This window comes from Wolffia australiana, chromosome 12 (genome assembly GCF_029677425.1).
Source record: "Wolffia australiana isolate 7733 chromosome 12, ASM2967742v1".
NCBI classification, from domain to species: Eukaryota; Viridiplantae; Streptophyta; class Magnoliopsida; order Alismatales; family Araceae; genus Wolffia; species Wolffia australiana.
In genome coordinates, this window is record NC_135846.1 from 7,134,712 (window position 1) to 7,159,311 (window position 24,600).

A 24,600-nucleotide genomic window follows, 5' to 3' on the forward strand; every position below is an offset into this window, starting at 1 on the left:
AGAAGAGTTACGACGTTTAAGCCCTTCCGCCGCCGGGATGTGCCATAGTTAATCTTACCACATTAACTATACGTAGAAAATTATCGAATTTATAGGTTTATATTTTTGTCCAAAAGAGATGATGATATTTGTCTTTCTGGTCTTTGGAGGAGTCCAGAAACAGGGGGGTGGGGAGTTGAAGTTGAGTGGGTATTTATGTAATTACGTGAAGTGTCAGGTCATCATTGGTGGCGCTGTCTGCACTGTCAGATCTTGCGACCGTCAGATCCTCTTGTCCGTACCTTTTTCCTCTCTCGTGACTGGCCAGTAGTTACTCTTCACTCCATCTCTCCTCTCTATCCCTCTCTACTCTCTCTTAATCTATTTTTCTCTCTCTACCCTTCTCTCTCTTGTAATCTATTTTTTCTCTCTCTACCCTTCTCTCTCTCTTATAATCTATTTTTCTCTCTCTACCCTTCTCTCTCTCTTATAATCTATTTTTCTCTCTCTACCCTTCTCTCTCTCTTATAATCTATTTTTTCTCTCACTACCCTTCTCTCTCTCTTAATCTATTTTTCTCTCTCTCCCCTCCTCTCTCTCTCTTAATCTATTTTTCTCTCTCTACCCTTCTCTCTCTCTCTCTCTCTCTCTCTCTCTCTTATAATCTATTTTTCTCTCTCTACCCTTCTCTCTCTCTCTTATAATCTATTTTTCTCTCTCTACTCTTCTCTCTCTCTCTCTCTTATAATCTATTTTTCTCTCTCTACCCTTCTCTCTCTCTTATAATCTATTTTTTCTCTCACTACCCTTCTCTCTCTTAATCTTTTTTCTCTCTCTCCCCTTCTCTCTCTTTTATAATCTATTTTCTCTCTCTACCCTTCTCTCTCTCTTAATCTTTTTCCCTCTCTACCCTTCATACTATTAATCTATTTTTCTCTCTCTACCCTTCTCTCTCTTAATCTATTTTTCTCTCTCTCCCCTTCTCTCTCTTAATCTATTTTTCTCTCTCTCTCTTTATCTATTTTTCTCTCTCTACCCTTCTCTCTCTTTATCTATTTTTCTCTCTCTACCCTTCTCTCTCTTAATCTATTTTTCTTTCTCTCCCTCAGTATATATCACTTCCTTTCTCTCTCCCTCAGTATATTCCACTTCCTCTCACCCCCACTTTCTCTTTCTCTCTCTCTCTATCCTTGTCTCTTTTACTCTGTTCCTCTCCCTCTGTTTTTCTATCTTTGTCTCTTTCTCTTTCTCTCTCTTCCTCTCTTTAACTCTCTTTAACGTTCTCTCGCTCTCCCAAACTTTCTCTCTCTCTATCCAACACTTTATCTTTCTCCCTCTCTCTCTCTCTTTATCTCTCTCCCCTAGACTTCCTCCTCCCCTCCCTCCTCGACACTCCATGTATATATATATATATACAGAGAGAGAGAGAGAGAGAGAGAGAGAGAGAGAGATGAGGGGAAGTTGGCATTCTTTTCCCCTGGTGCCCCCCCAAAGAAAGTCCACAGAGAGGAAGGCGAAGTCACGACAGAATAAGAGGATTAATACACTGGAAGACTGAATGATCTGCATGGCGACATCTCCCACCCCCCTGAATCTCTTGTCCTCTCTCTCTCTCTCTCTCTCTCTCTCTCTCTCTCTCTCTCTCTCTCTCTCTCTCTTCCTCTTTCAAAAGTAGGGGGCGAAATGCATGCGCAATAAAGATAGAGGAATGTGGAGACAGAGACAGTGGAGAGCAAGGTAGAGAGGGATGGGGAGTGAGCAAACCATCGGGTGGTCTTGGAAGAACAGACATGGCGTATATTTAACGTGGGGGAGACGACGGACGCTGTCGGCATAACCCAAGGTTTTCGTCCGTGGTGGACTGAGCCTCTGCAGGCCGATATCTAAAACTTTGTGCATCTCTTGTCTTCTCTTTCTCTCTCTTCTTCTCCATTCTCTCTTTCTCTCTCGTCTTCTCCATTCTCTCTCTCGTCTTCTCTCTTTCTCTCTCGTCTTCTCCGTTCTCTCTCTCGTCTGCTCTCTCTCTCTCTCGACTTTTCTCTTCTCTGTGTCTTCTCTCTCTCTCTCGACTTTTCTCTTCTCTGTGTCTTCTCTCTTTCTCTCTCGTCTGCTATCTTTCTCTCTCGTCTTCTCTCTCTCGTCTGCTCTCTTTCTCTCTTCTCTGTGTCTTCTCTCTTTCTCTCTCGTCTGCTCTCTTCTCTGTGTCTTCTCTCTTTCTCTCTCGTCTTCTCTCTTCTCTGTGTCTTCTCTCTTCTCTCGGCTTCTCTCTTCTCTGTGTCTTCTCTCTTTCTGTCTCGACTTCTCTCTTTCTCTCTCGGCTTCTCTCTTCTCTGTGTCTTCTCTCTTTCTCTCTCGTCTTCTCTCTTCTCTGTGTCTTCTCCCTTCTCTCTCTCGTCTTCTCCCTTTCTCTCTCGTCTCCTCTCTCTCTCTCGTCTTCTCTCTTTCTCTCTCATCTTCTCTCTCTCGTCTGCTCTCTTTCTCTCTCGTCTTCTTCCTTTCTCTCTCGTCATCTCTCTCTCGTCTGCTCTTTTTCTCTCTCGTCTTCTCTCTTCTCCGTGTCTTCTCTCTTTCTCTCTCATCTTCTCTCTCTCGTCTGCTCTCTTTCTCTCTCGACTTTTCTCTTGTCTGTGTCTTCTCTCTTCTCTCTCTCGTTTTCTCCCTTTCGCTCTCGTCTTCTCTCTCTCTCTCGTCTTCTCCCTTTCTCTTTCTCTGTCATCTTCTATATATCTTTCTCTTCTTTTCTCTGTCTCTCTCTCTCGTCTTCTCCCTCTTTCTCTATCTATCTACATATCTCTCTCTCTTTCTCTTCTTCTCTCTGTCTCTCTCTCTCGTCTTCTCCCTCTTTCTCTATCTATCTACATATCTCTCTCTCTTTCTCTTCTTCTCTCTGTCTCTCTCTCTCGTCTTCTCCCTCTTTCTCTATCCATCTACATATCTCTCTCTCGTCTTCTCCCTCTTTCTCTATCCATCTACATATCTCTCTCTCGTCTTCTCCCTCTTTCTCTATCCATCTACATATCTCTCTCTCTTTCTCTTCTTCTCTCGTCTTCTCCCTCTTTCTCTATCTATCTACCAATCTTTCTCTCTCTGTCTAGCTATCCATCTAATCTGTACTTTTATCTCCCTTCTTCTCGTTTGGGAATCTATCGAAGTCAATCGGCTCTGGAATGGCATGGGAGTGTGCGTCGCCCTCCAAAGCTGCTCGGTTGTCCGGCGGCTCTGGTAAACTAACTGCTTGAAAAGTACCGGTTCTTGTTCGGAGAAGGGGGGGGGATAGTATGGATTAATTTATCTAGTTTTTTGTGCGCGGACAGAGGGGATAGTGTTGGGCCCGGGAAGAGGAGGAAGGTCGGGGTTCACCTTCATGCAGCTGCAGGAACTGGAGGATCAGATACTCATCTTCCAACACTTGGCGTGCCGCGTCCCCGTTCCCTTCCATCTCGTCCTCCCCATCTGGAAGAGCGTCGCCGGCTCTTCTCCCTTACTCCACACCCTCTCTTTCCCGTCCTGTGAACACTTGCCCCGACCCTTGTTCTAATTCCTCTCGGTTCTTCTTCTTCTTCTTCTTCTTCTTCTTCTTCTTCTTCTTTTTCTTCCTCTTGGTTCTTCTTCTTCCTCTAGGTTCTTCTTCTTCCTCTAGGTTCTTCTTCTTCATCTTAGTTCTTCTTCTTCCTCTAGGTTCTTCTTCTTCCTCTTGGTTCTTCTTCTTCTTCTTCTTCTTCTTCTTCTTCTTCTTCTTCTTCTTCCTCTTCTTCTTCTTCTTCTTCTTCTTCTTCTTCTGTTATTTCTTCTTCTTCTTCTTCTTCTTCTTCTTCTGTTATTTCTTCTTCTTCTTCTTCTTCTTCTTCTGTTATTTCTTATTATTCTATCTTCTTCTTCTTCCTCTCATGAACTGATTTTTTTAACGAACTAGAGCTTCATCTCTTGCAACAGTTATGGGTTTCTCCAGCTTCGACGTAGGCGCGGTGATGGATTCGGAGCCCGGCCGCTGCCGGAGAACCGACGGCAAGAAGTGGCGCTGCGCCAAACCCGCCGTCCTAAATCAGAAATACTGCGAACGCCACATGCACCGTGGCCGCCCCCGCTCGAGAAAGCTCTCAGAAAACCTCGCCGGGAACTCTTCTTCTCCGGCGCCGAGGACGAGCGGCGTCTCTCTTCCTTCCACGCTAGGATTTTCCCCTGTCAGCGTTCTTTCCGATAGCACTTGAGATGTATCTTCATCCTGAAAGAGCGTGGAATTCTTTCCTTTTCCCGTGTGTTTTCTCTTTCTGGAGGATTTTCTCCGGTCATGTTGAATGAACGTAGGGCGGGAATTTAGAGTTCTCTTTCTCTTTTTTTTTCTGATTTTTTCTCGTCTGACTTGTTACTCCACTTTCTATTCCCTCTTACCTCTTCCTTTTCTAATGTTTGACTTTACTCGTCTTTTGTTTTTCCTTTCTTTTTTCTTTAATGTCCAGCTAGTCTCATAAACGTGATAAAAGAAAGGATTTAGGCGTATGTAGATTAACTCTAGATACGTAGAGCTATGCTTTTCTTACTCTAATTTTTTTTTATGTTATCCATATCCACTTATGTTCTACAATGTTGAAATCACAATTTTAAGCATTATTTTATAAATGTTATTTTCTCTCCTCTACCTAATTTTTTTAATATGATTTTTATTTCTAACAGAAGTAGTATGCTGGCTTTCAAATTTGAAGTACAAGTTATATGTTTAGTGGCCTTTTTCAATATCATTTATTAATTTATTTGATTGCCTAATGAATAGCTTTATGTTTGCAGGTCAATAACGCATTCCACATCTCACTTAATATCCATCAATACATTATATTCATAGAATGCACATGTGATGCTTAGAACAAACTCCATGAGTGCATGATAAGACTGAATGAATTATGATGAGATCACCAGTCTTGAAACATGTGTCCTACTCATGTGATGAGTCTTGCCAATCTTATGGCCATTGGAGAGGAGACAAGAAGGATATATAATGGATGCTCTTTGGAAGAGAGATTTCACGAAATTTATCTGTATGAATCCATGAAATGGTATTATACTTAAACATAAAAATCAGCTTACACATGAGACACCAAAGAGATCATTTGGATGGATGGCTGTGTTTTAACTATGGCCTATGAGTTTTTATTCATCAAACTCTAAATCATCTTAGCTTGGATGCAGCAAGAAGTTCATGAGGGTGATTGGCTTTTCATGATGGCATTGGCCATCCTCTATATAGGAGGATGCAGTTCAAGGAAGTCATTGGTCACGGTAGCAGAATATCATAGAAAAGTTCTGCAATGATCTCTAAATGCATCATTACTAGTAGGGATGACCAATTAGGGTTTCATAGTCAAACATACCTTAAGTCACCCTTTGATCATCAAGCATATGAGGGATTATACTTACATGGAAATCAAGGACACCAAGCTTCCATGAGAGCTATAATTTGTTCCTTTGTATGTTCTAGAGCATGACGTATAGCTTAGCACCCCACGGGCAGGAAAATCATGTTATCAATTAGCATCTTGTATTTCTTACAAAAGTGAGTAACATAGTCCTTACATCCTATCCAACTTTCAGGCATGAAAATACATTTAAGGCGTAGGTTCTAATTTAAATGATAACACACTAAAGCGTAGGTTTACCCTAGAGTGTTCCCAAACTGCATGCAAACATCTGTAAGTAACACGGAATCAGATATTATCCTCTGACTGAGGAGAGTCCACATGACGTTCACATGAGTGGTGTTAGATCCATAGCCACATAAGCTCTTTGAGATCTTTAAGTGCAGGTGCAAGTTTATGAGCGGGCATGTAGTATTCCTATTTTTCCCATAAGAGATATAGGAGTTTGATGTTTCTTTTACCAGAAAAAATCACATGAATACAGTTGAGGATAATAAATTGACAGTTGGGGAGCATAAATCGAGGACGATTAGTTATTTAAAACCTTAAAACCTTAAAAATGGCACGTAGTTATGGTTCAGATTGGATTTATATCTTTTTAGATTTTATTAACCATAAAGTGAAATCTATAAACATAAAACCATAGTTTTGAAATATTTTTAGGTCAAAGTAACTTTAGTGATGAAATGTGAATAATATCAAACTAAAAAATCAGAGAAAATATGTTTAATAAAAAAACACAGTAAATGTCTGAGATCCTAAAACATGATAATGACAAAAAGGAATTATATTAACAATATTCATTATTTACAATCAATATTTATATCACACCTCAAAAAATGTATGATCAAAATGAGTGCACAACACCATGGTTGGGCTATGTCTGTGTGAAGCTTCCCTTCCCTGCACAAACCAAAAGCGCATGAGCAGCACAACAGAAGCCTAAGGTTTTCATTTTTCATTGTTCATTATCATTAGTTATCAATTATTTCTAATAAGAGGATACTTTTCTTTTTTATTACCTTTAAATTATGAAATATTGTGAAAAACATAATAATATTGTATCTTAATAGAAAGATATTTTCTTAACGCCTTCTATCATGGTCATGTCTGTTAATTGACTTCTCATAAAGCAACAATGTGCTCTGAATCATGCACCAGCAATGCATTTCATTTGCACATTTTAGCACCGATACAAGCTTTGCTCATTGTGCACATGCATGGCTACTTTCACATATGACTCTACACGCTGCGATGTATAATATATACTATAAACCAACCTCAATTAAGTTTGGAACCAAAAAATAACCTGGTTTTAACTGAAAAACTGGTGGATCAATTCCCGATCTCAACTTCCCACCCATTCATCTCTTAGTAGAGACCTTGATTCAAGCTCAATTCTCTCCCCCTTGAGCATGATTTTATAAGCAATGTTCACGAATTTATAAGCATTTAAACGAGAGGCATGGATCTCACCTTTCTAACATACACATGGTCACTTTCCAATATCATATTCATATTTGATAAGCCGACAATTCATGAACTGTATTTTATGAATTGAATGGATAATTTATTTATGTAAAAAAACCAAAGTTACAAACTTGTAATGTTCAGAGGGCATGGAAGATGTGGTAAACATCTCTCCTACGTCATTTGTTTGGTGTTACAGTTTGGTGAGGAATTCTAAGTTCCATTGTATCTATTTTGATATATTGATTTCTTCATAATAGATAAGCACAAGTTTTATTGATAAACGGAAAGTAACACTTTGTGAAAGAAATTGATCTTTAAGATGATGACAAAGTATTCACTATGTTAGCATATTTGATGAGCACAACCTTTCTCAGATTTGCTATGGGTCAGCATGCTCTCCCTAATGAATGCTACTTTGATTATTTCTTGTTTAATGCTAGGAATTTGATAATCGTTTATTAAAATCTTAGGCCAAACTACCAAAACTAATTACCATGTATCACATTATGGTTAGAACTGTCATTAGACATTCCATAGAAACCATGGATCAAGTATCATCCATCAATTATTTGTAAGAAGGCCCATTTTTGGATCAAGTATCATCCATCAATTATATTTATAGAGTTAAGAATTCATAAATTTTTTATTCTAAATTATCAAGTGTCATTTTTCTATTGACTACTCGTTAAGATAAAAGAAATTATGTCTTTGATCATTGAAAAATAATAATCTTCCCTATCAACACAAGATTTAGTATGGTTTATGGGATTTCTTATTATTCTCCTATCACCTGAGTTGGATGGTGTGGCTATGGGTGACCATCGTTTATTGGGCTCTAGTCTTCCCAAAAGTGTGGAATCTGTTTATTAGATCATGTTTTATTTAATCTCAACAATAAGGTTATCAAAAGATTGAACACATATTTCCTTAACTCAGAGTGGAACTTTTAAAAAATTTCATTGGTCATAAGATACTAAATTATTAAACAAATATTTGGCTTATCCTACTTGGCTGGACCATGAGAAGAAGAAAAGAGATGATTTTTTTTCTTGTAATCTAGTTCTGAGAAGGAAATATAAGTCCTCTAGAGAAATGGTTTATTTTATGTTGATATAGAGCTTTTAATTTTTTCCCTTTAAGTCCTTTAATGGGGTAATTTAGTTCTATCTAAGATTGATGTAGTGGTCAGCATCATTTTATTTGATATTTAGAAACATAGGTCTATAGAACATACTTAGAGAAGAAATAGATTGTGATCCTTTTGTATTAACACTACGTATTTAAATTATGAAAATGACAAATGAATCAGTATAGTTCTCTAAAATATACTTGGTGTCATATTCTAATATGCCATTTATATTTTATATTTTCAACATGGTCAGATCAAGTGGAATGAAATCTATTATGTTGTAATAAGTTATCAACTTTAGCCGCTCGAAATGAAGTCTAATTTTATCTATGAATATGCATAAATTAAGTTATTGGACACTTGAGGGTCAAATGGATTTTTATAGAGGGAATGAGTAAATATTAGAATTGATACATGTTTATTTTGAAAGACCACGATGGGCTGGATTGGCCTATTCTAGCATTCCATCTCAAGATAGGTGTCATGTGGACAAATACCGAGTTAGGAAAAATGTTCAGATTGAACTCATGCCGGCTTCAGTTCTTGGTCAGAAACACTTAGTGCCTTTGATTTTTGCAGCGGAAGTCTTGAGCAATAACTTTAGAATGCTTGGAGGTTTAAGGTTAGAAGGTGGGGACGCAGCCCCATACGTAAATTAGGTCATTTTGTTATATATCAGAATAGATTACATTGTAATTGTAGCCATTACATGGGGAAGACCAGGGATGATATCGAAGTAATGAGAGGAGGCGTTGCGTGCCTTGATAGTGTCGCTCCTATGCCTTAAGGCCCACAGCCCTACACGCGCTTGCCAGCACCACCACTACATGTGTGCTCCAGGGTGTTGCGCGCCCATGGACCTCGGCACTCATCACACCTGCTAGTCTAACCCCGACCCTAATGCTCCATGTGCCACCAGCACCCACGCTGACACCATCGAGTGTAACTCACGCAGGGGCAGCCCATGCTCGGCACCCCAAACTGGGCGTTGTGCGCTCATCACTACTTATAGGGCGCCGTCCACCTTGAAATCGTCTTTGTGCTCTCTATGCACCAATACCTTAGTCTCTTGGCAGGAAGTCTCCTGCCCCTACCGTGCACATGTATGCATGTACTGTCCCCACAGTGCACACACACGCGGCACTCAATGGCCCCCACACGCGTGCCCACACATTTTGCGTGCACGATGCCCGCGCCTATGCTGCCCAGCCTGCACATCCCGCACGCACGTGCAACCCTTGCCACCCGCGCAAACACTCTCTCGACGGCCCACACACCCAACACGCACGTGTCCTACCCTAATCCACAACACTTGCGCGTGTCAAGCACGAGCGCTAAAACGGCCTTGGCTTTAAAGATCAGGGTCGGGTGTCACTACCCAAATGCGTGTGGTGTTCAGGCTTAAGGGCTCAATCCCCTATTCTGAGTCCAAGCACATGGACATGTAATCACAATAAACATGCAGGCCTTTGTGCACAAAATGCCGCCTACTTTGGGGCCTTACACTAGGTGTCATGCGGTCAAATCTGGAGCTAGGAACAATACTGATGTAATACGACCGATCCAGATTGGTTCGTATTCCACTAGAGAAGGTCGAGCAACAAATGCGATGGAATGTAATGTAAGATGCAAAAATTTTAAGAAAACTCAATGAGAAATACGACCGAAGTCGAATGATCTGAGGCGAGATTCAATTGGACGCCACGTGACGGGTTTTGTCACGATCAAGCTCCCAATGATCCGAATGTTCAGTTAGTGAACCGACATGATGGGGAACGTTTATCGCCTGTGAGCGTCCTCACCATCTCTGCGAACAAGCTGAACCGATACCGACAAGTAAAATTCTCTAACACAATAGATGGCTAATCCTATGATCATGTAAAGAAACTCTCACGGCAGCGGAGCAGTCATAGACCCAGCACTGAAAAAAGGTAACTAATGCTGTGAAAGAAGGGGGGAAGCAGACAGACCTGCGGATTAGAACAATGAAGCTTTAAGAGTCTCACAACAGATCCAGATGTGGGCCCCAAGCAATTTCGATCTTGACCCTGATGTTCCAACAGTTCACGACCAGCAGATATCTGATTGAACGGTGTAAACAAAAGACAACTTGGTGTATTGTATGCTTTGGCTGAAGTAGGAGAGGAGAGACAAACTGAACCTCTCCGGTAACCATTCGAGTGCAGAGGAGAACGGTCGACCGGGCAAGGAGTAAAGCCGTGATTGAGTGCTGCAGGGAAAAGCTCCGTCCAGCTTTGATGATTATCAGAAAGGGAAAAACTCCAATCCCCACACATCACACCTCGGCAATCAATCTAGAGCATGAGTCATAGTGGAAAATCAGATTATTCATAGAAGATTCAAGATAGAATGGCCGTCTGGTCCGCGATCGACCACATGACAAATCCTGGGTCGGAACAAGAGTCCCTCTTGTCGCTTCGACGAGGAGAATTCTTGAGACTTGATCACAATGGGGCCGTCAATAGAAAATCACAATGAGAATTCTGAGTCTCAGTCGATCGATGATTAAGGTGAAAGAACAATGAATGTCTTCTTCTTCTGCGTTGATGCCTCTTCTTCTTCACCAAGGCCCCTCTTCTTCTTCAGAACAACAATCATATTGAACCAGAACAAAATAACTGCCAATAACACCAAATAAGATAACGAGATCTGAATTGTTTCAAAAATTTACTTGGCCTCTACGTCCACTTCTCCCTCTTCTTTATAGAGGGGAAGTGGCAGTTATGGAGGCCCAATTGGGCCCCCTATTGGGCTTTCCCCTTAAAAGGGATCTTTAGGGGGGAGAAGAAGCCCAACATGGATTTCTTCCCCCTAAAAATGACAATTAACATAATTAAAATAAAAACACGTACGAGGGGAGGCCAATACTCACGCAAGAGGGGCCTCCCGATAATCCAAAGACGACGAAAGGAAGAAAGAACGTAAAGATACATGACACGAAGCGATATGACGATGTCTCTTCTCAAGCTTGGTAGTGGAACTGTAGATTCTTCATGTTGGCTCGGGCTTCACGACGTGACTGGCGACGGATCAAGGTGTGATCGACACGTCCTCCATCAAAGACTCAAATTTGACACGTGTTGGCCTCAGTGCTTGGACCAGAATACTGAGCAGCCTTGCTTTGTTCTAGCAGAAGTCTTTGCAATAGCTTAAGATTCCATAAAAGGGGTAAGGATAGAAGGTGGGGATGGAACCCCGTACAAGAATAGGGCCATTGCATTCATATCGGAAAGAGGTTATATCGTAGTCATGAAAATTACATAGGGGAAGACGAGGGAAGATACCGAAGTAACAAGACAAGGCGTCGCGCACATTGATAGTGTCACTCCTATGCCTCGAGGTTTGCCAATTTTCATAGGCTCACCGGCCTTGCTGCTACATGCGTGCTCCCCGACTGGGCACTGTGGGCATGTGGGCATGGTGCTCGGCCATCTGCTGCCCCAATCCCATCATTGACCCTCCACGTGCCACCAGCACCCGCGCTGACACCTATCGCACGCAGTCTGCTCGGACGCCCATGTGCTCAGCACCTCAAGCTGGGCGTTGCACGCCAAGCGCTACCCATGATGGCACCCGCGCCGTCTTGGCACTCTCTGTGCGTCAATGCCTTAGTCCTTGGCAGGATGTCTTCTGCCCGCGCGCCGCACACGTGGTGCATACGGCCCACGCGCAAAAGCGATGTTTACTCGCACAACTCCGTGCGTAGTGCCGCAACATTGTCGCCCAACGTGAGCGTCCCACATGCATGTGTGGCGCTTGGCACCTGCGTGCGCACTCTCGGCAGCCCACGAGTCTAGCATGCACGGGCCTCACCTGATCAGCCAACGAAATGCGCACCATGAGGGCGGTGGCCTTAAAGATCAGGGTTGGGCGTCACCACCCGTAGTGCATGTCGTAGTGTCGCACTTAAGGACTCAGCCTCCAGCGCACGGACATGTCCCCACAGTTAGCACACATGCGTTTGTGTAGGAATGTTGCATACTTTGGGGGCTTAAACTAGGGCATAGAGATCTAACATGTGATAGCTTTTCACCTAGTCCACAAAGGCTATTAGTAAAAATGTGTGCCAATCGATTAAATGAAGCAACTTGTGGAGTATATATAATGCCTTCTAACACCATGTTATTGATAAACCAGAAATTGGGATTAATTTGATTCATTAAGGTTGTAATTTGTAAAAAAATATTTATGATTTTCGATGAAATCACAATGTAAGGGTCGAATCAACAAGGATCAAGTATTGGATAAGAGAATTTAAATATAAATTATATTTCATGTTTTGTATATATATTTAAAGGATTAAATCTACTGTAATAAAATAAATTGGAAAAAATTAATTCAAAATAATCCAAAAATAAGTTGAAAATAATTTTCTTTTCTTAATTGCATCAAATTTTATAAAATAAATTTAGGAATTTAAATGGAAGTTATCGTAGAAAATAATAAGTACTTCTAAATATCTTAACCAATGCATCGAGTGTCAGGTGACAATTGATGGGGTCAGACGCAGTAGAGTGGAGCGAATGAAGGAAATCCCATCACTTATGATGATGGGGATGATGGAATATTAACCCCATTTGAGTAATAGAATAGGCGTGGCATGAATTTATTGCCACTAGTGGCGATCGAGATAGAAGCAAATGTGTTAGTGAGCAGCAAAGTCTATGGTGGCATGCAATATGGAGACCTAGGTTATCAGATTTGATAACATATGAAAAAAAATGAAAATGTGAGTTGCAAAAGGACAAATATCACAAGGACCTCCTGGTCACATGCCAACAATTTAAGTAGTACGTTTTCTTTATGAGACTTTATCCAGATGTCATTCCTTCATTCCTTTTTTCAGACTGCAAGAACAAACACAAATGAGATTTTGAATGAGTCAATCACTCTGTTAATCATAACTTAGAAAAGAAATTCATTGGTGCCCATTTTTACAAGGATGGCCTCTATTTATAGATCGGAGATGGTGTATGAATAGAGAGGAGAAACACAAAGCAATGATCAAATTTTCAGCCGAAACTATTTCTGAATAATTAGATATTGCACTTTGACGTTGAATAATTATCTATCATCTGATTTTCTCTCTCATTCTAGATACACTTGGCAGACTTTCAGCATGGCATAAAATTCTTGGAAGCCCATAAAAGTCAAAAAATCCCATAAGAATATTTAAAATTATATTTTATGACTTATACAAATATTTTATTTCTTTGTTTAACATAAAAAATTTACATAAAATACCAAAAAACGGCAAAAATAAAGTATCATTATAAAAATATAACAAACATATAAATAACTCCAAAAATAAAGTATTTAAATAACTCCAAAAAATATATTATGACTTTTAAAATTATTTACTTTATAAAATTAATATCAAAGAAAGTCCATGAAACTACCATCAAATTGGAAAAATTCATAATTTCATTCTAAAAATATATTAAAACTTTAAAAAATAATTCAAAATTATATTTTATGAATTATGGAATTGTTTTATTCATGAAATTAATGCTAGAAAATTCTGTTATAACACTATAAAATAAATAAAAATCATAACTTCCTTATACAATTTTTTTGAAATATTTTAATCTTTAATAAAATGCATTCATGGTCATTTCAATCAAAATAAGCATATAAATTACATGAAATTATTATTATAAATAGTATTTTTGTTTATAATCAGTTACAAAAGTAATGATGGTCGATATTGAATTTCTTTGAATGCTAGTAAATGGAAGGGTTTCCTGAAATAAAAATAGTTATTTAATTGTCTTAGTGAATTAGCATTGTAAATAACCGGACAAAGCCTGACATCAATAGAAAGGAATGGAACCAAACCATCTCACATAAAGTCTCTATCATTTGAAGTGAAATTCACCTTTTGCTTTTGAGAAGGCTAAGTGACCAAATTCCCACAATAAATGCAACATAAAATGGTTCACTTATGATCTCCTTTTTCCAGCATACGTACATGGAGTAAATTCGTAACTATTGGGAATATGGCCAATTTTTCCAAACCAATCCCTTATCCTTTGTTTTAGCCCACATAATGGTCAAGGAAGAAAACACACCTTACATGAGTCCCATTAAGCAGCATATAATATACTTTGATCCATAAATACATGTTCAGAGATATCCCTATGGAGTAAAGCATTAGATATGTTGATTTGATGGACAAACTTAGCTTGAATGATATCTAATGATAGAATAACTCAGATAGACTTTAGTAAAACAACTAGGGAGGTCTCTCTAAAACCAATTTCTTAAGCATTGGATAAAATTTTATGGCCTAGAAGCCACTTGCACATCCACTTCTTATTTAAAATTTTTGATATAGATCATATTTATTTTTATTCATTTGTGCTATTTAAAAATTAAGTACGAGTATATTTCCATTGACAAGAATATGAAAGGATCATACATACTGAACTCATCACATAATTTTTAAAATATATCCTAAACAATCCTATTGGTATTATATTTGGGAGAGACAAAAAATATCTTGATGGAATACCACTCTACTATTTCTCATATGATGAGGATGGTTGATCCCATAACCATTTATATAGATACAAAAAGTGATACAATTGGCACCCTTAGGGGAAGAATTCATTAAATTGATCCATATGAATTCCTGCATAATTTGATACCTAATTATTTGCAAAGATGCTTCAAGTCACATTTTTATATGTGGTCCTTAGACCTCATGATGTAAGTACATGTCTCCTTTAAAATTCATTGATATAATCTATTCATTTATGTATGTGTGATGATTATGATGAAGTTACTAAATACATTATTTGACTTAGTGAATTATGATGATATCATAATGGATAAATCATTAAGTCTTTAATCAAGTGTTATAAATGTTCCTATTCAAAGGATACTTGAGAAGGACATGGAAATGTCAGGATAGAATAACTTAGTGAAATGTGATGAGTATGACCAATCCTTCATTCATTAGAGTGGAGACACTAAAGATAGATAGTAGGTTCTATTTAACAAAAAAGAATTCAATGAATTGATCCATACGCATCCTTTAATGGTATTATTCTAGACTGTCAATCAGGTTGATACATGCTATAGTTAAGTGGTCCTTAACCTGAGACACCAAAGACATATTATGGACAGATGGTTTTTCTTTGACTATCACCTAAGAGTTCCTATTCATGGAATTCCAAACCATCTTATCCTTAGTGTAGTAATAAGCTTACAAAGATTATTGAGTGGTCAACATGGGATCGTCTGGCCTTGATATAAGTATAGACAGGTGAAGGAATAAGATGTGATAAAGATTTTGACCAAGGTAGTGGAATATCGAAGAAGAGTTCTCTGATGATTTCTGAACGCACTAGAAACAAACTCAGATGACTAATTAGGGTTTGATAGTTGACCATACACAAAGTCATCGTAGAATCATCAAGTGGATGAGGGACCAATCTTACACATTAACCAATGATAAAAATATTCCATGAGTTAGTCAATACACTTCTTCGTATGTCTAGAGCAGGAGGTTTAGCTTGGCATCTCAAATGCTGGAAACTCAACTTATTGATTGAGCTAATCAACTATAATTAGAATTATTAATAAATCTATATGATAATATAGTTTATTAATGTAACTCCAATAAATATTATTGGACTATTGGAGTCGATTACTAGAATTATACTTGGGCCTATAGGGTCACACGCAAATGGTCTTCCCAGTGTGAGAAGATATAGTTAAATTTTTGGGCTTCTATAAAATATTAACACATAGCATAAATAGGGGAAGGCCATGAACAAAATTCATCTAGGCCAGAATTTTTTAGGGCCCTCGCTTCTGTTCCCTTTTCCACTTTACTCCTCTCCCTTCCTGATGCAATCGGAACAACACATTGACAACAGTGGAGAAATATGAAGGCTCGTTAAGATGGAGAGGGATATTTAACATCACAGGGAAATTGTCGATACATCTAGAGGCTGAACATGTGAACAGATCAATCCTTCTCAATTTAGGAATTGAGAAATCACAGATCCAATCCTTGCATAGAATAGTTGGCCATCATGTTGTAAGTGTCGTTATGATTCTGTTTCTCATAATTTGATGCATGAATTGCTTTATTTTCATCCTTATCAATGCCATAGAACCTGACATTTGAGAAATTGAAGACATCTTGTTGATGAAGGTTGTATTTTAACTATGACATAAGAGTTTCTAATCATGGGATTCCAAATAGTCTTAATTGTGTAGTCAAGGTGGGATTCTCCATCCTCATTATAAAAGGAGATTGACTCAAGTAAGTAAGATGATGCAATAAAATTATTTTCCACGGTAGTGTTACTATGAAAAAAACATTTTACACATGATTCCCCATATTATCCCTTCTTCTTGAGTGATCTCTTCTATTACTGTGACTGAAATATTGAAAAGATCCTCTCAGATCTCTCATACCATTTATCAAAAATAAAACAAAGATATTATATGTCTCAAGGATCGTGTGGACATTTTTAGAGGTGGATACATGTGTAGCTTGAGAGAACTTATTTGAGAAACCAAATATTAGCGAACTAGCCACAAGGTATTTTGATCTTCCATGGACTTTAGTTGAATATTTTTAAATGTTTTATTTCATTTATATTTATTTTAAAAGAAAATAAGTCAAACTATAATTCATGGTCAATCCAAAAATCTTAGGTCTACCTAGGGCAACCATGTGAACTTTATGATGAGTAGTAGAGTTATAGGGATGTACTTAAGCGCACAAACCCATTTTCATGTCACAATAATTGAATTAGATGGATGAAAGAAAAGCTCCAAATTGTCACAATCCAATGACTCAACTGCTTGAAAGGCTTATGTATACTTACAGTGGAATGACTTGGGAATAAATTTAGGGTAAAGGCAAAAAAGTTGGAGAAAAATTATAGATAGTGTGAAGATTACAATAACACTTAATTAGAAGGCCTATATTGTTAAGGGGGTGATGGACATGGTGATAAATCAACAAATAGTGAGTTGGAGTTTTATGTGTGAGACAGTTGTGATATCAATGATGATGATAGTAATGGCAGATAAAAAACCTCCTTGGGGAGAATAATAGGTCATGATGGTAATAAAAAAAATGGTTTGTACAATATCAAGGGTGGAGAGGTGGAGTTAATTTACAATGCATTTGTGGTAGTGAAGTAAGGAGTGTTTTCAAGGATTGTTACGATGATAATCAGAAAGATATATGAGACATCCCTTATACATCCAAGAGGATGATGTGAAAGTTTTTACAAAGATTCAGAAGGATCATGGACAAGGGTTGTGCTCCTAAATACTATTTGGGAAGGTAAAAACTATTGACATCAGTCTAAAATGATAGCACTAGAAGTGCGGGAGAGCAAAGGCAGTTTACTAGATAGGTGGTTATAACTTGGGCGTCAGTACAAATATATTAGGGTAGCTTCATACTAATGAGAAGAGTTTGAGTCATTTCAATATAGTGATGTTTCCTTTTAGCAATATCATTTTGTTGAAATGTATATCGGTAAGTTTTTGGATGAATAATGCCATCATTGGCACAAAATGTATGGAGAAATGTATGAATAAACTACAAGGATTATCTAGAGGATTTTGGAGCGCTGGAATGAAAAGTAGTGAGTTTGAGGTGAACCTCTAACATTACAATGCATGAGATGAAAATGATTAAATGAAGGATAGGCATCAATGTGTTGATAGTGTGAATGATGGTGTTTTCCCAATTGACATGAATCACAATCAGACTCTAAAAGATATCAAACATAAATTCTGATGAAGTTTAGAAAGATGCAGTTGACCAAGATATTCAAGCCATAAAATGATGAATTTGAGGTGGATAAAAGGGAAATAAGACTAGATTCTTATAGAGCTGACAGGATCTGTAGAAAAGTACTTAGAGTCCCTCAAAATCCTCTAACAGATTTTTTTCTGACAAGATCCTCTTACAGATTTTCTCTGACAAGATTTAGTGACAAATTCATAATTGGCAAAATCCTCTCACAAATTATTCTACTAGGATCTGTAGAATGTCTATGCTCTAAGTTGTAAGATATACATATCTTTTGTTTTGTCCCACCAGGATCTTCTTGATGCACACAAATATCTCTTGACATCCTCTATAGGCCACAAAATCTGCATAATATCTTTGCTAAGGCCTGTGAGCCTGCTTATCCTTTGTTTTAGCTTATTAGAGTTGTTTTTCTCAATATTTTGAGTTGCCCTTTCATGAGTACACTCATTATGGACAACCCTTCACTTGTGTTAGCCTATATAAGGCCCCCATGTACCCTTGAAGGATCATTATTTAATTCTATTGTTTATTTGAACCCTTGGTTCTTCCCTATGAGTGGTCTCCTTGTTAGAGAATGCATTAGTGCTTGTAGACTGAAGCACAACCCCTTGTGGACTCAAGGGTTGGAGAGGTTAGTTTTGTGGGTTCAGGACTTGGATGCTTCGATTGGAGCAAGGCTTGTGGATTCCAGTCATGTTCTTACATTGTTCGTGTACTAAGGCTACATTAGGGAGGTCCAATTTTAGCTTGCAAATGACATATACGTTCTCATGGCCCTAACAAATTCAACATCATATGTGCAGACCCTAAAGGAGGCAACAAAATGGAACAATTAAGGGTATAGGTGACTAAAGTAGTGGAGAGGATATTGACATGTGGGACATCATTGATAGATTAGTATTATGTAATCTTTTCCTTCCTTTTCCTTTGACAGGATAGGAGCCAATAGTCCACAGTGGATATGGAAGGATGTAAGTGGTAGGAGTATGGATGGAAAGGAAGGAGTACTTGTCACTCGGGCTGGGAATCCCAAGTAAATGGCTTAGGATGAGTTCTTAGAATTAATAAAAGAATTTACATCTAAAGTGGATAAATGTGTGACTATAGGAGTGATGGAAAGTCGTGTGTCACTAATTTTTTCAAAGCTTTGAACTTATCCAAAGTGAGGGAGACATTGACCATTGGAGCAAAAGAAGTAGTGGGCATGAAAAGAAGTGGCATATAAAAAGGCTGATGAAATAACAAGTTGAGGTGCACCTTTTTGCATGTTGATCCACACTAGTATATGGTACCAATGTGTCAATATTGTGAATGACGGTGTTTGCCAACTTAGGGCATTGGATTGTGCGCTAGTGGGTGGGTGTGTGGGTAAAGTATGTTACATGGGTGAGCATTTCAAGCATGGGAGCAGGGGCTAGTAGGGGTGCGGTTGGTTTCTGGTGACCGTGTGCTAATAGAAGCTAGCATAGGGTATCAGCAGACACATTTGTAAGCATTGGCAAATGCATAAGCATGCAAGCTTTCTGATGGGATAGTAAGTACTATATAAAGCCACATACTAATGAGTCAACTAGGACAGCTGACAAAGGTATTTGGTTGAAGGATTCGGTTATCTTGATTACATGGCATCCAACAAGTAGCATGAGTTCAGAGATGATGATGCGGCACATGTCATGTGGTAGTAGGTCATGATATGGCAAGTGATGCACTATAAAGGTCGATGACATTATAAGCTATAACTTCTAGTGATTAATGAAATGACAGGTGGCACCTGGAAATGGGCATTGCTGTAGCATGAGGCAGACATATGAGGCGATGTTATGGCAAGAGGTAAATCCCGGAGGAATCGACATGTTAGGTTGATGCAGTATTGGAAAGACTTTGTGCATGCAAGCCTATAAAACCATATCATTAGTTTGGGAGCCTTCCTCCTACTCATGCCATGGCATGCAAAAACAAGGTAGTGTGACAAGGGATATGCCCAAGTAGGTGGAAAAACTGATCAAGATGGTGCCCCAATGGTTTGTGATGTAGGGTGCAGGGAGAGACAAGTGATAGGGCAGGGAGGAACCTAGTGTGTGGGGGCAAGGCTAGGAGTGTGGTGGCGTAGTTTGGGTAGGATGCTCCCTTGCTCTAGTAACATATGTAGTAGGAATAAAATAGTAATTACCATTTATATAGAGAGGATAGAAGATGAGAAGTATTAGGTAATTATTCCTAATGACCATGATGCGTCTAATGGGACTAATCTAACATTCTCCACATTTGGCGCATATGTATCTCCAACTACTTAATAGTAAATAGGGTAAACCTATGGAAAATACGTCCCAACATCAAAATTAAACTTCAGAAAACAGTAAAATTCTGTCTTTGATCTAATATAAGAACATAAGATTCAAATGAGAAACTTCAGAAAGTATGATAATAAACAATGAGCTCATGGGAATGGTATTATTCTGTTATCTTGTATCAATTTAGTGATGTCTATTCTAAGGGTAATGATGTCACCCTTTCATTTTTGGTTCAGTTTTTTGGAGCTCATAATGAGGCTCATACTCTCACCATTCTCCCCCAAACTTCCATCAGCAACAGAAATAAAAAACTTTATTAAAATTAAAAATATTAACACATGAAATTTTGTGTCCCTTTATTTGAAATGGCTAACACAAATTTCATTTATATCATATTTTCAAAACATGTGATAATGTATTAATAATATTGAGCTAAGCAACTGACAAATATGTGGGAAGCTTCATCATAACACATAATTTGTGGTTCATTAGTAGTGCATTTGTCATCATCTTTCATCTAAAATATGTGTATAATTTGATGTCTATATTTATGTGAAAAATAAAATACTCATCTTTCATTGCCCCTAAAGTGATGGAAGTATATGTGCTCGGCAAGCCAATCACACATTCCACATCTAGTTACATGTTCATTAATTTTATGTATTCTTTATAGTGAATAAATGATTATTATAAGCAAGTTTGTGAATACATGATGAATTATGATGAGATCATAATATAGAGATCACTATTCTTAAAGCATATGTTCATATTTAAAGGATATTAAAGAAGGACATCAAATTATCCAGTTAGAACAACACTATATTGTCTTACTCATATGATGTGTATTGATGGAGGACCATCCAGCTGATCACGTCCAGGCTCATCGCCAGCCCCTACGCAGAGCTCGAGCCGACGTGAAGAATCAACACTTCCACTATCAGGCTTGAAGCAACATTTGCGTCTTCTTGGAGCATCTCGAGTCGTCTTTGTGTTCTTTTCTTTTCATTATCCTTGGATTATCGGAGGCCCCTCATGCATGAGTACCGGCCTCCTACGTATGTTTTCATTTTTAATTGGGATTTATCTATCATCTTTAGGGGGAGGAAATCCATATTGGGCTTCTTCTCCCCAAAAGATCCCTTTTAAGGGGAAGCCCAACAGGCTTTCCCCTTAAAAGGGGCCCAATTGGGCTTCCCACAACCACCGCTTCCTATCTATAAGAAGGAGGAAGGGTGGAGGTGGGAAGTAAAGGCTTATTGTGTTGAAGAATTCCAGATCCAATTTTCCATTTGGCAGTTATTTTGTCGTTTGTGGTGCTTGTTGTCTGAAAGAAGAAGAAGAAGATGACGTAGAAGAATTATCGTGAAGTTCCATTTCAGAGAGGTCCCACTCATCGCTCTCCAAAGATTGGCAGTACTTCAGCCGTGAAAGATCATTGAAAGCCTTTGTTGCTCAACCCTACGATCGTGGCCACTGATTACTTCGACTCTGCTGAGAAATTCGTGTCGTCTTTGCCGAGAAGGGAAGAATACTTCCAATTGGGGTATCCGTGTGATAGAAACTGGCGGCCATCGTCCAATCTACGGCTTCTGATATTGATATTTTCATTGTTTTTTTTATTTTCTTGGTCAAAGGAATCATCTTTCCAATACTACCCAACTAGATTTTATTTTGGTTTAGAAGGAGATTGCCAAGAATCTGCAGAGAACGAAATTGACGTGTTGTCCCACGCCTGGAAATTTTCTCTGGTTAAGGGGAGAGCAGTATTATTTCCAGCTCTGATAGTGCAAAACAATGGTTCTTCCGTGGTACCTTATCACATCCCCTGAATCCAGGCACCATAGAAGACCTTCCAAGGTGTACTTCTAACGGAGTAGAAGAACGATGCTGGACAAATCTTTGCGGCATAGTCCTGCTCCTGTTCACTAATTTCGCTCATCGACAATCAGAAATCTGATAATTCGAGCTAGCATTGGGCGTCAATTCTCACTCCGGAATTGTGATTGTCATGGTTCAGCACACATCGCTTGTCGCCGACGAGTCTTACATATGAACATTGAGGAGTTGGTCGACCTGTTCCGGATTTTTTCACCTCAACCGATCAGCTCCATGGCTCTCGGGCATCTCCGTCTACCCTCCCAGACTACTGTGGTTCCTTTCACGTGGGTCAAAACAAGCCATTCACAAGGGATTGAACACTAAGGAACCTGTCGTGAACTTATTGACACACCTTATACTCACAGGTCACTTCGTCCTCTCTTCGTTTCCTCTTAATTTTCCGTTTAATTGCGTCCTTTAGTGCTGAATTTCTACCACTGTTCCTCTGCCTTGAGCGAGTTTAAAATGTAATTTTATTTAGGATTAGCCACTGTATCTGAAATAAGGATTTTCTTTGATGGTATTGAATCTGAACGATTACATTGACTGTGCGGACGCTCTTGGATGAGATCGTTCCCCACTCGTCGACTCTCGATCTGCTCACACGGATAATTAGGAGCTTGCTCATGACATAAATCCGTCATGTGTCCTATAGCTGATCTGTGTCATGGATCAGTCAACGACCATCGTATTTCTCGTTGAATTTTCTTAAATATAGGCATTTTTATAATGTATTTCATCGCATTTATTGTTCGATCCTTTTAGTGGAATACGGACCACTCCGGGCTGGTCATCATTTTACATCAGGTATGGTCGGTTACGTAGCCATTAGTGTGGATACAGTAAGGAAAGATAATGGATGCTCTTTCCTGGAAAGAGTTCACTCAATTGATTTGTACGAATCCTTAAGTACTTTCAATCAGGATGATTCACGTCACAATTATGTAAGTGGCCCTTAGACTTGAGGCACCAAAGATGTCATGTAAATCGACAATTCTACTTTGACTATCAAGAAGATCGTAATTCTACTTTGCTCCTAATCATGAATTTCTAAATTGTTTTACTTCATGTGAATCAAGAAGATCTCGAAGATGATTTAGTGGTCAAGATGGAATCATCTGCCCTTAGTATAAGAGAGGACAGCTTAAGGAAGACGATGTGATAAAATCCTTAGCCAATTCAATGAAATATCATAGTAGGATATTTCACTAGGATGATCAATTCAGGTTTGACAGTTAACCATACCCTAGTTCTTCATATGAGTATTAAGTGGATGAGGGAATATATGTACTGATGGAAATATATGTGACCGGCAAGCCAATCACACATTCCACATCTCGTTCCATGTTCATTATAGTGCACGTGTGATGCTTATAATGAAGTCCATGAATACATGATCGAACTTAGTGAATTGTGATGAGATCGTAATATATAGATCATTAGTCTTTAAGCATGTGTTCTAAACATTCCTATTCAAAGGATACGCGAGAAGGAGATCAAAGTATCCGAATAGAATAACACTATCTAGCCTCACTCATATGATGAGTATGGTCAGTCCCGCAACCATTAGAGTGGAGACACTAAGGATAGATAGTAGGTGCTCTTTAGTGGAAAGAGTTCACTGAATTGATCCGTATGAATCCCTGAATGGTATTATACCGAACTATCAATTGGATTGATTCACCTCACGGTTGTATAAGTGGTCCTTAGACCTCTGAGACACCAAAGACGTCTTGTGGATGGACTGTTGTACTTTGACTATGGCCAACTAGTCTCTAATCATGGGATTATAAACGGTCTTAGTTCTCGTACATCAAGAAGTTCACAAAGACGATTGAGTGGTCAAGATGGGATCGTCCACCCTCGGTATAAGAGGTGACAGCTCAAGGAAGACGATGCAACGAAGTCCTTGGCCAAGGCAGTGAAATATTGGAGAAGAGTTCTCCTATGATTTTCGAATGCATCCGTACTAAATCGGATGATCAATTAGGGTTTGACAGTTGACCATACCCTAAGTCATCCAAGGAGCATCAAGTGGATGAGGGATTATATGCACACGGTAACTGATGACGAACAGGTTCCATGAGTGAGTTGATACACACTCCTTTGTATCTTCTAGGACACGAGGTGTAACGTGGCACCCCACGTGTCGGAGTCTCGACCTATCGATTGGGTTAAATCTATCCAATATTAATTAATCTATATGATGATATAGTTAATTAATTTGGAAGGCCCATAAAGGTTATTGGGTCACTAGATTCGTTAAATAGACTGATACATGGACCTAGAGGGTCACAAGGAAATGGTCTTTTGGACGCCGGAAGATATACGTATGTTTTGGGGGTTTTATGAAATACAAACTTAGTATAAATAAGGGAAGGCCTTGAACAAAATTCATCCAGGCCAGAATGTTTCACGGGCCTTTCCCCTTCTTCTCCCTTCTGCACATCCCCTCTCCATCTTCGATGTGATTGGGACGACGTAACGACAACAACGGAGATTGAACGGGCTCATCAAGGAGAGAAAGGAGATTCGACATGTCGAGGATCACGTGGATACTTCTAGAGGCTGCACACTTGAGCAGCTTGACTTGTCTTGCTCCGTGATCCACGAAGTTACAGATGC

At 38.9% G+C, this 24,600-nt stretch overlaps 2 protein-coding genes across 3 annotated transcripts in view; both read left to right on the forward strand.

Annotated features, from left to right (window-relative positions):
* Positions 1 to 280, forward strand: part of LOC144710712 (K(+) efflux antiporter 5-like) — a 7,547-nt gene extending 7,267 nt beyond the window's left edge. Inside the window, exon 20 of the mRNA XM_078584544.1 lies at positions 1 to 280. This exon is cut by the window's left edge and continues 1 nt beyond it. Coding sequence (XP_078440670.1) covers positions 1 to 20 — 20 coding nt within the window. The 3' untranslated portion in view covers positions 21 to 280.
* Positions 281 to 2,496: 2,216 nt separating this feature from the next.
* Positions 2,497 to 4,308, forward strand: LOC144710683 (growth-regulating factor 12-like). Of its 2 annotated transcripts, none has more exons than XM_078584513.1 (3): positions 2,497 to 3,201; positions 3,294 to 3,483; positions 3,913 to 4,308. In XM_078584513.1, the coding sequence occupies exons 1-3, from the start codon at positions 3,147 to 3,149 to the stop codon at positions 4,178 to 4,180; spliced, it is 513 nt and encodes a 170-aa protein (XP_078440639.1). In that variant the 5' UTR covers positions 2,497 to 3,146; the 3' UTR covers positions 4,181 to 4,308. The 2 variants fall into 2 exon arrangements, with proteins under 2 accessions (XP_078440639.1, XP_078440638.1); XM_078584512.1 differs by having other exon boundaries at positions 2,533 to 3,201; positions 3,294 to 3,488.
* Positions 4,309 to 24,600: the final 20,292 nt, after the last annotated feature.

What these genes read in the sequence shown, in the direction of transcription:
- LOC144710683 (XM_078584512.1), top strand. Translation starts at nt 3,147, where the DNA reads ATGGCATGGGAGTGTGCGTCGCCCTCCAAAGCTGCTCGGTTGTCCGGC. An exon ending in TCGGTTGTCCGGCGGCTCTG is followed by an intron (nt 3,202 to 3,293) that starts GTAAACTAACTG and finishes GTGCGCGGACAG; the next exon opens with AGGGGATAGTGTTGGGCCCG. An exon ending in CACCCTCTCTTTCCCGTCCT is followed by an intron (nt 3,489 to 3,912) that starts GTGAACACTTGC and finishes CTCTTGCAACAG; the next exon opens with TTATGGGTTTCTCCAGCTTC.